We start from the raw sequence: 11,215 nt of genomic DNA, 5'->3' as shown, positions 1-11,215 counted from the left end.
CGGGGCAGGGGCGGGGTGGGGCATGCCCCGCCCCCTCTAGGTTCTTCGGCTGGGCTAATACATGAACACAAGACAGGTCGAGAGGATAAAAGCACACATTTAATTTTGTACATATGGGGACCTCATAAGAATGAGAGGCCCCAGAGAGGGTCAGGCCCCTTGAGCCCTTCCTTGCACCATCCTGAGCTAAGGAGAAGGGGGTGCAAAGGGGAGGCTGACAATTTGCAGGAAGATGGAAAATGTAGGTAAGCAGATGTTTGCCGGGTCCTGTAGAGACGGTGGGACCCAGGCAAGACTTTGGTCTCCAGCCCAGCCAGCTGGCCCTGTTCCCCACACCCGACCCCTCTGCTCTATAAGCATCTCTGGTCACGTCCTCAGCCTGGACCAGGCCCTCGATCTAAATTCTCTCAAGCCGTTAAGGGGGAGGTAAAAAGCCCTTCCTGAGTCTTTTGTCTCTTAAAAGTAATCAGCCTAAAATAATCCTCCCTCCAGAGACATGTTTGGGGTGGCAAATCCTGCTCCCCTACAGTAGGCCTGCTCAGCCAGCTCAGGGGCCACCCCAAGGCTGCCAGTCCTAAGCAGGGCGTGATCACCCCGGGGCAGACGACCCTCACCTCCCAGCAGGGGCAGAGGCCACTGGGTTCTGGGCTGCCCTCTTGTCCGGTGAGACAGGGGGACAGGGCCATCGTGCTTTGGGCTGGGTCACTGTGGGTGGTCCGTCCTAGGCTGCTGGGTGGGGGCCAGCACAGGGCCCTGGTCAGCCACTGTGGGGCACACAACAGGCTGAACACCTGTGTGTTGAAAGGCGAGAGCCTGCCTGGTTTGGCTGCCCTGGACCGCCGCCCGCTCCAGCCCTAAGGGCCAGGGTTGAGTGTGTGGGGCCCAGGGACACACATCGCTTTCTGCCCCCGGCTTCTGTGCTTCCTCACACTCTGGCTGGAGTTCTCTCTGTTCACAGGCATCGAAAGTGAAACCAAAATGCCGGGTCCATGTCTGGAGCTGCCGAGGGGCTTGGGGCGTCCCAGGCACTGCAGGCGGGGCAGGGGGCTGGGCGCTGGGGGCCCGGAGAAGCCTCAGTGCCAGGTGCTGCGGTCCAGGGGGCGTGGGGGGCCACATGGAAAAGCATGAGGGGGTTGCATGGAGAGTTCCAGGCCACCCCAGGCCCGGGTGGAGGGTGGCCGGCTTTCCCAGAGGTGCCGTTGGCCTGGTCCCATGTGGGGGGCTTCAAATACTGGCAGGGCAGGGGGTCGGGGGTCAGGAGCCTCTCCCGACTCCAAGCCCCCACTGCTCCAGCTGGTGCCCCAGGGTGCTGGACAGTTATTTGGGCGTGGGTGGCGGGGTAAAGGTCTGGGCAATGTATTTATTTTTTTGCATTTTTCAAGTTTTCTTGAAAAATTTTTTTTTTTATAATGAGAAAAAGTAAGATGAGGAGCCTGAGACCCAGCAGCAGTCTAGGGAGGGGCTGGGGGCCTCCGGGGGAGGAGACGGCTAGTCCCCCAGAGCCTGTGGGACAGTTCCAGGGTTTCTTTGGGATGGTCCCCTGCTTTTTCCTGAGATTCGACCCATGTGCATCTGCTGTAGGAGAGGAAAATTTTTCCTTCTACCCTTTAGGTTCTTTGGCTGCTCTAATAGGTAAATTGACATAAGACAGAGTAGGAGAATGAAAACCAAAGTATAGTAACACACCTGCCCCCTGCGCACCTGGGAGAGACCCAGGGGAACCGAGTGACTCCGAAATGGCAGGAGCCACCGCCTCGAATACCGTCTCCAGCCGAAGACAAGAGCAAGGGTTTCGGGTGGTGGGCCAGAGTCGGGGTGACCTGCACAAGGGCAGCGAGGGGCACGGTCACTTTGCAGATTGCACTCGTGGCTTCTGCATCGATAAGAGTTTCTAGAGATGAGGTCACCCCTTCCTGGGACAGCCAGGGAGGCCCCGCACACACGGAGGCTCCCGCACAAATGTCCACGTCTCTTACAAGCGGGTAACTTCTACTCAGTTTTCAGAGCCTCTCCCTTGTCTGCTCTTTCTTAAAAATAACCAGCTAAAATAATCCTTATGCCAAAAGACGAGTTTCAGGGTGACGAATTCTGCTTCCCTTCACTGCCTTCACAGATTCTGAGAACGACCCCAAGGTGACGTCGGCCCCCGAGGGAGAAATGGAGTGTGGACTTGAGCTGAAGGAGGAAGGCGGCCCTTTCTCATCTCCGGGCACAAGTGACCGGCAGCAAAGCCCAGACGAGCCCTGTTCGGCCACCTCCTGGAATACCTATCAGGTGAGGCCAGACCCCGGTGACGTGGGCCTGGCTCTGCCCAGCCCCTGCCCCTCTCACTCTGCCTCTTCCCGCTGTGGTTTCCTCGGTGGCTGGACCGTGCTTCCCGTGTCCCCATGACGTCCTCTCTAGGACATGGGCACAGCACTGCTGCCCACTGACCCCTGCGCACTGGCCAGCGGCAGAGCCGCCCCTTCTTGTTGGGTGCTTGGGTTCCCGTCCCGCCCAAGGCCTCCACCCGCCTTCCCTGCCCACCAGGCCCAGCGCCCTGTCTCCCCGCAGCTGTGCTGGGCACGGCTTCTGCCCTGTGGGCGTCCGCCCCCCCCGACGGGCCTCTTTGCATCAAGGGTGTTGGCCCTGAGGCGCCTCCGGGGACAGGTCATCTTTTGTCTCCCGTCTAGTGTCAGACCCCGGGTGTCTCCTGGGTAAGGGACCACCAGGCTGGAGCCCCAGGCCAGGCCTGCGGGGAGTTACCTGGGCGGGTCCAGGGTGAATGATGGGAGAGCAGCCGCCATGGAGAGGTCTCGCCCGTCCAGACCAGACCCGTGGCGGGTCAGCTCAGGCTCCCTGCAGGATGCCGGGAGCGGAGGGACGAGGGACGCTGTGGCCTTGCCTGCGAGGGGGCTGCTTTCCAGGCTGGTCTCCAGGTGTTCCTGGCTGGGCTGGGCAGTGCCACAGCTGGCTGTGTTGCGACGTGTTGTGTGGATGTGCGTGCACGTGTGCAGTCTGTGTGTGGGTAGATGTGTGTCCATGTGGTGTCCATGTGTGGTGTGTGTGTGTGCAGTGGGGAGGTGTGTGTTTGAATGTGCTCTGTGTGTGAATATGTTGGATGTGTGTCTGTGTGTGAGTACGTGTGTGTGAGTGTGGAGCGTGTATGTATTTGGGGATGTGTGTTTGTGTGTATGTGTGTGTGAATTTGTCGGGGATGTGTGTGTGAATGTGGGGTGTATATGTACTGGGTGTGTGTGTGTATGTGTGTGTGTGTATATTAGGGTGTGTGGGTACTGATATTGGGGTGTGTGAGTGTGTATCGGAGTGTCTTTGTGTTGGGGTGTGTTGTGTTGGGGTATGTGTGGGGGTGTATACTGGGGGGATGTGTACTGGGGTTTGTGTGAGTGTATGTATGGGGGTGTATGTGTATTGCCGGATGTGTGTATATTGGGGTATGTGTATTGGGGTGTGTGAGTGGGTGTGTACTGGGGTGTGTGTGTATTGGGGTGCGTGTGTGAGTAGATATGTGTGGGGAGTGTGAGTGTGTGTCTTTCCCCTGACCCATCCCCAGCTGAGGGCCAGCTTGGAGCCTGGGCCACGGGGGTCACTGGGGTTCGGGCAAAGCAGAGGTGAGAGTCGGCAGACGCGTCGTCGAGCGGCGTGCGTGGCCGTGCGATGGAACGTGGCGCCGAGCTGGCGGGATTCACTTTTGTTGTTTGTTTTTCTTTTTTTTTTTTACTTTGACAGAGTAAGTTTAAGGCTCTTTCGAAGAAGAAATGGACAAGAATAAACAAGAAAATTATGAAAAATAAAAGTCCAGAGTGGGACTTGGCTGCACTAGATTAAATAGAACTGTGACAAGGCCACAGTCATTAAGACAGTGACTTCTGGGGCGGTCAGTGAAATGGAGTCTGATGTGTGTAAAAACAGTTGAGGAAAATATACATAAATGTTCATCTCATCTCTGGATGAGGAAAGGTTTTCTAGGAATTAGAGCAAGGGGGGAAAATGCGAACAAAAGATAGTATATTTGACTCCCGGAAAAGTCTTAAAAGAACTCACAACCTCACAGACTATGATAAGCACAATTTAGGAAAGATATGTAGAGAATATTTGGCTTTACATACAGATATTTTCAGCAAAGAGCGAGTTCCCTCAAGATGTCAAAAGCTCTTAGAAATCAGGTAGGAAACGGTAACTGACCCAATAGCAAGACGGGCCCATGGCAAACGGTCGTCCCCGAGAGAGAGAGATAAGTGACGGCAGACGTGTAAGTTCCACCTCTGGAGTCCGACGCTGAGAATTAAGAGCCGCATGATGCCCCGTTAAACCTTCAGATCAGAGCCTCGGTGTAAAGCCAGCGCCGGCAGCGGCGAGGCGGGCTCGGCCTGCCCTCCTGGGGCCCATGAGCAGATTTGGCGCAAGGTGGGGCAGGTGGCCGCACAGCGCCGTGAAGGCACGAGGTGCCACCGAGGCGCGTGCCTTAAAATGGCTAATTTTAGCTCACGTGATTTTCCACAGAAGGGAATTTAAAAAATGCCTAAATGCACAGGTACCCACCCAGGAAAGGGAGCCGGAAGAGGGGCGCACACGACCGCCGTGGGGCTGCCTCTGCTGGTTAGCTCGCCACCGTTCCCCATGCCCTACAGTGACCCCACAAAACGCGTATGCTCAGGAAGTGGAGCGTGCGTTGTTGAGAACGGCCCGGTAGGCATGGCCACGACGTTTTAACGGTGGTGCGATGACAGGCCAGGGCACCAGGGACAAAGGCCCAGAGCGAGGACCGGGCCACGAGGCCGGCCTCGTGCCCAGCCACCGAGCGGGGGCTCCTGCGTCCAGCCGTCGTGCGGTTGTGCGCTGGGCGTGTTCGCTAACGAGCTCCCGTCCTGCCTGTCCCCTAGGCTGGCCGGCTCCACCTGGCCCCTTTGGTGGCACTTTGACGCTGATTAGCTGGGGGCCTTTGCCGGTTCTTGCTTCCTCCCCAGCGGCCGGTGGATGTGCTCTCCCCGGGGTCGCTTCCCTCCGTGGGCAGGTGGGGTCGAAGGCTCTGTCTGGCCCTGTGGTTCCTTCTTTTCTCGGTTTCCTGCCACTAGCTGACAGGGACCAGTCGGCCTGGGTTCCTGGCTCTGCGGGGAGCGGGGCATCTGGCCTGGGGACCGCCCTGTGTGTTCCGCTGTCACCCACTGGGCCCGTCCCAAGTGCCCCTTGCAGAAGTACCAGTTGCCTGCATTCCCCAGGACTTGGTCCAGAGGCTCTTGCCTTTCCTGCTGTCCTTCTCCTTGAAAGTGGTTCCTGGGGGGCCCCGATGTCCCCCGTGCCCTGGGCCCGCTCCAGTGAGCCTGAGGCCAGACCGGAGGCCACACAAGTGGTTCTCTCTGTGCCCATAGCAGCTGCAGTGCAGGAGCTGGGCCTTGGTTCTGGGCCCTGTTTGCCAGGACTTGCCCTGCCCTGTCCCAGCCGGTGGCACATTAGCAAGCCCCTCTGGGCCTCACTGTCTTCCTTAGAAAAAGGAGTAGCCTGGTGGGAGGAGGAGGTGAGTGCCCCCCTTGCCAGGGCCAGCCAGCTCTGTGCCAGCCGAGGTGCACCGTCCGCAGCGGGGGCCCTGCCCTGCACTGCCCCAGCTCCTGAGAGTCCCCGGAGGCCTGGCCTGGCTTCGCCCGAGGCGCGAGGTGCCGGGTCCTCCTGGGAACACGTCCACAGCTGCATCTGTGTGCGGAGCACCAGCCCAGGCACTGGGACAGAGGCCCTAGAGAGCCGGGCCCTGCGCTTGCTGGCCCAGGGGTCAGTGGGCCGACTCGGACAAGCAGCAGCTCTGCTATGGAGCACGTCTCTTACATGGGTTTGCTCTGCCCACCTGCCCGCCCACAGAAGCCCCTCCTTGGGCTTCCTGCACCCGGGACCCTCTGCTTGGACTGCCGGGGTCTGGAGAGGTTTCTGGGCCTGAGTTAGGGGTCCGTGAGGCTTCCGCCAGCGCGGGGCCTCCGGTCCCCCTGCCTCGTCTGAGCCGCGGGGTCGTGTTTCAACAGGGATCTGCGTCAGAGCTTTTTGTAGACGCGGTCGCCCGCACGGCCGATGAGCTGGAGGCCGCTAATCTCCCTCCCAGCAAAAGAAGAAAAGCGGACGCAACCTGGGTTGAGGTGGCCGACGTGCTCTCTGCAGACCCCGAGCAGGTAGTTTGCACACACAGTGGGACGTGGTGCCTCCCACGCACTCTGCACCTGCATGCCATCCAGCACCCCGACAGGGAGGCACCCTCGGACGCCTGCCCCGCCCGGGGCTGGTCGAAGGCAGAGCCGTGCCCTCAGGATTCGGCTCTCGTGACTGAGGAGGCTCTGCTGACTTTAAATTTCGGCTTTTACCGTGTGCGCCCCACACCCCCACTCCCCACCGTCCCCCAATCTTCCGTCCATCGTTGTGTTTCTTGTGAAACTATCTCCTTTGAGATGCTGGGAGACGCACGTGCCAAAAGCTGCACGCGCCGTATGAGATGCTCTCTTCGTGGCGAGAGGCAGGGGCCCAGGTGCCCGCGAGGGCCAGAGCCCTCCAAGGCGCATGTCACCGCCGCCGTCACCTGGACTCGGAAAGCCGGCGGGGCGTGTGGTGGATGCCGCTGGACTTAGTCTCAGGTTTCCGGAAGTTCGAATCCTGCATTAGGAGTGTCGCATTACTAATAATATAAAAAAGGAAACTAGCTAACATCTATAATGAAAGCATCTTTGCTTATGAGGAAAAGCCTGTCAGATGGGTGGGGTTTTGTTTTTATTAAAAAGAGAGTTTGGGCTGGTGGCTGCTGCCCCGGGTGTGCTGTTGGCGGGAGCCTGTGGTCTGGGGTCCCCGTGAGGGCCATTGTCCTGGCGGTCACCCTTTCCCTCGGTGGGTGTCTCCAGGAACTAGGTCGCTGTCCCCGCGAGGGTCCCTCCCAGGCCTGCCCCCCGCTGTGCTGCGGCTTCCCTGCCGACCACGTCCCTCCTGCTGGAAGGCAGGCACCACCCCCGTGTCCCGGGGAGGGTGGGGCATCTGCTACGAGGTCGCAGGCCTCCCGCCACCTCCTGAGACGCCCAGAGGGTGGGGCACCTGCCACAGGGGGTCCTCCTGCACTGCGCCCCGACTCTGTGGCCTCGGGCCTGAGGGTCTGTGGCCTGGTGCCTTATCCGATGAAAGCTGTCAAGTGTCTTGATTACTTTGACTTATCTGGGTTGGAAGCAACCTAATTTGAGGTGCGATTATTTTAACCATTAGAAATCTTTGGGTGGCAAATAATCGAAAACCCAGCTCAGATTCGGTAATGTGATACAGGGCACGTGTCACACATGTAACGGAGAAGCTGCCGGGTAGAGTGGCTGTAGGCAAGGCTTGATCCAGCCGCGAGGTCTGGGCCCCAAGTCCGGCATCTGTCCGTGCCTCTGCTCCGCCTTCCGGATGCCTCTCGGCCGCCGTCTTCGGCACGCGGACCTTTCCTCCTACGTCACTTCTTGGCTTCCGCAGGTAGCCACTTCCCACTGCGTCCTTCAGGAGCAAGAGAACACCTCCCTTGGTGGCTCTTCCAGGAGGCAGAGGCAGCGTCTGTTCCCCCAGGGGAAGCATATTCCTCAAATCTCCTTGACTTTGATTGGCCCACGTTTCTGTCCCTGAACCAATCACTGCAGCCAATGAATTCACCGCTGGCTGAGAACAGGGCAGCTCACGGCACACGGGCACCAAGGTGGCCTCTGCTGCGCGTGGGAAGGAACCAAGGCCACCGCAGCACCGAGGGCACGTCCCCGTGCGGGTTGCACCCCCTCTGTGGCCTGTGCGCGGTCACCGGGCCAGCTGGTGTGCGTTGAGTCTGCAGGTCAGTGATCTTTCTGGTTCCTGTTGCAGACTTTTCTTCTTGCTTCTTCAAAGCCGCGCTTTGTGTTTGTAGAGGTGCAAGGTCAGTTTTACGAAAGACCGAAGCTCAGAAAGGTTACCGTCACTCAGGGCCTGGCCCCGCTGAGGTGGCCGGGGAGACGCAGACAAAGCTTTGCTCGGGCAGTGCTGGTGTGCTGGGAGGACGTGTCTGGTCAGATGCCAGGCGGAGAGGTGACACCATCTTCTGCCCGGTCACCCTTCCTGAATTGGTGCACCACTTCCTGTCGGCACAGGCCGTGCCAGCAGACGCCAGGTGGTTTGGATGGAGCTAGAAGGCCCGTTTGTCAGCCCCGTGCCCCTGCCAAGCAGCCTCGTGGCCCCCTCCGGCTGGCCCGTGTCCGCCTCGGCGTGTCCACCGCAGCACCCCGCTCCCTGCAGCAGGCACCTCTCTGGGGTCCCCAGCCTTCCCGTGCACTCCTGACCCGCACTTACGTGAGGGGGCGGGGGGCCGGAAAAGTAAACGGGCACTCACTGTAAAATCAGAGATGCCTCGTGGCGGAAGAAACCCCAAGAGTTAGCAAACTTACTTCGTTTTTAGTCAGTTCTCTTCATTTCGGCAGGAGTCGGGCTCCCGTGGTCATTTGTTTTGCCTTTTGGGAAACAGCCGTATTCCGAACGGGCCGAATTCAGGACCAGGTTAATTAGGATGCGTTCGCGTGTGCGCGTACAACTCGGAATATGTGTGTGTGAAGCTCACGTGTGGAAACCATATAAAATCTTGGTTCTCGTCGAGGAAGACGTTTAGGTTCCGGCCCTGAGCCCTGCGTACCGGGCGTGCCAGGCCAGACTAGGTGTGCGAAGGGCGCCTGGCCCGCACGCGTCCCCCACAGGTGTGCGTTGATCACCATCTGCTGCCTGTGCAAAGTCCGACTCTCGAGGCAGCTTGCAGGGAGCACGTGAAGCAGGACAGAAAAGAGAGAGCGGGGTGACGAGGAAGGCGGGGTGCGGGGCCCAGGGCGCAGCCCGCACGCCCGTCCCGCGTCGGCCTCGTTCGAGGCGCTGGGTGCAGAGGCGAAGGGGACAGAGCTCCCCTCGGGGGGAGAGAAACGCAAGTGTATGGCCCAGGGCGCAGCCCGCACGCCCGTCCCGCGTCGGCCTTGTTCGAGGCGCTGGGTGCAGAGGCGAAGGGGACAGAGCTCCCCTCGGGGGGAGAGAAACAAGCAAGTGTATGTTTAGTGTGTGTGTGTGGTGGGGGTAGTGACATCGGCAGGGGGCCGGCTGGGGGCGTCTGCTTTTCTGCAGAGGGTGTCAGGACGGCGGCTGTGTCTGGGGAGAGGCAGGCGGTGGCAGCAAGGAGGTGTCCTGATTGCCCCCGGGATTTAGTTTGTGGAGATGACTGGGGACCGGGACGAGGGGTCAGTGCTGTGGGGTCACAGTGCCCAGGGGGAGGCGGCACTGCACGCACGGGCGGAGCACCCACCGGGGCTCGGGTGGCAGCGAGGCCCGGCCCGTGTGGTGGGGCAGAGTGGCCACGTCCAGCAGGTGCATAATGGCGGTGGCCCCGGGCTGGCAGGCACCTACCTGGCCCCGGGGTGATTAGGGCCGGAGGGTGAGAGGCCAGGAGGGTGGTGGGGGTACGGGGGGCCTCTGGGTCGGCTGGTTTGCACATGAAAATTGGGCTCCCTGGAGATTTGTCTGCTGTCTCTAGGAACTAGCCAGCCCTGGGGTGGGGGGTGCCTCCAAGGCCCCTAAAATGACAAAGCACCCTAAATACAGAAGATAAAATGCAGGATTAATACCTGAGGCCAGGGCCGGAGGAAGGTGGGGAGCTGGGGCCGCCGGGGCTCTCAGGCCGCGGTTAAGCTCTGTGCCGGGTGAGCGAGGCGGCCGTGCCTTCGGTGGCGCAGGCGCGAGGCATCGTCGCTGCATCTTCTGGCTTCAGTGTCTTCCAGACGCAGCCTGTGCCAGCTCATCCACGAGCCTTCCAGGCTAGGGCCACGTCCGGCAGCCCAGTGGCCGCACGCGCCTTCGCCATCGGCGCGTCCCGTGTGGCGAGACCGTCTGTTTTCAGTCTGTCTCCCCGACTCAGCTACCAGCTTCATGGGGACGGAACGTGTCTTGCTCTCCTGCTCCTTGGTCCTCGCGCGGGTGCCAGGCTCCTCCACCGATCTGTGTCGAGCCGACGCGACTTGATTTCAGGCAGCCTCGTGCTGAGGAGGAGATTCTGCCGTGGGCCGCGGGCCGGGCGGTCGGTGCACACGGCCTCCCGCTGGCCTGCCCACTGGTCGTCTACCAGGAAAGGGAACAGAGGCGCTGGGGCCCGGGCGCCAGACCAGTCAGGTCAGAGTTGGGGCGAACGTGGCTGGGCTTCCAGGGGCGACCTGCTGCTCACAACAGGGCTCGGGCTGGCGGCTGCCCCTGGAGACGCAGACCCTCGGGGCCCCAGCATGCGCCCAGACCTGTCACCCGTGGCAGAGGGGGATGTTGCCACCTTGAACGACCTTTGTCCAGCCTCTGTCTCCCTATCGTGATGTTAGCGGGTGTCAGTTCTCAGGTTCAGAAACCGCCCTTGGGGTGGCCCGCGGTGGCCCCATGTCATGCTCGTCACCGTGGGCAGAGGTGCGGGACGTTTGCTCAGGATTCTTGCTGGGAATCCGGGAGCTGACCCAGAATGAGGCCACGGCGCCCCACGTGCAGACGAAGCCGCCCCAGCGCACCGTCCCCACGCGAGGCAGGGCGCCGACTCCCCGAGGGGTCCTCGGGGGGCCCCTCCACGCCTGCTTCTGACAAGCTCCATTTCTGATTCCGAAGTCGAGGTCGCAGCTTTGAGCAAGGGTCTCCCGGCCGAGGCGGGACGGGTGACCGAGTGCCTCCGCCTCTGCCTTCACGCTGCTCCAGCGTCTGTGAACGCGACACGCCCTGCGAGCGTGGCGTGCGGAAGCCACCGTCGCGGGCCACCCCCCAGCGCGGTCCACACGGGGCCGCCAGCTCTGCTCTGGCCAGCGCCGGGCCGCTGCTGGCACCCAGGCTCCGTCCACCAGCCCCGGTCCTTGTGCATCTGGGTCTCATTGTGTCCGAGACAAAGCAGCGGCAGGCGAGGCGGGCGCGAGGCGGGCGCGAGGCGGGTGCGAGGCGGCTCGGTGGAGCTGGGCGGGACTCTCTTCCCGTTCTGTGCTTGTTTATTTTTACCGTTGTCGGAGTTGACGGGACGGCACTGTAGTAGTTTCAGGTGTATGGGCTTGACGTTCTCACGCAGTGGAGAGGAACTCGAAGGAAAGTGTGGGCGACAGCGGAATAAACCTAAGGAGTGAGATTTGTGTCTCTTTCTGTCTAGAGCAAAAAGAAGAAGAAGAAGAGAAGGAACCGGCGGGCGCGTGGCCCCGGCTCCCCCGGGCCGAGCTCC

At 60.8% G+C, this 11,215-nt stretch overlaps 1 protein-coding gene across 1 annotated transcript in view; it reads left to right on the top strand.

The window, feature by feature from the left end:
* Positions 1–11,215, top strand: part of RNF213 (ring finger protein 213) — an 87,818-nt gene that overhangs the window by 2,668 nt on the left and 73,935 nt on the right. Inside the window, exons 2-4 of the mRNA XM_025047104.1 lie at positions 2,105–2,274; positions 6,009–6,601; positions 10,624–10,937. Coding sequence (XP_024902872.1) covers positions 2,105–2,274; positions 6,009–6,601; positions 10,624–10,937 — 1,077 coding nt within the window. The remainder of the gene's footprint in view (positions 1–2,104; positions 2,275–6,008; positions 6,602–10,623; positions 10,938–11,215) is intronic.

Source organism: Pteropus alecto, unplaced genomic scaffold (assembly GCF_000325575.1).
Source record: "Pteropus alecto unplaced genomic scaffold, ASM32557v1 scaffold134, whole genome shotgun sequence".
Lineage (NCBI taxonomy): Eukaryota > Metazoa > Chordata > Mammalia > Chiroptera > Pteropodidae > Pteropus > Pteropus alecto.
Note: the sequence above shows the minus strand (reverse complement) of the source record. Positions and strands in the feature narration are given on the sequence as shown.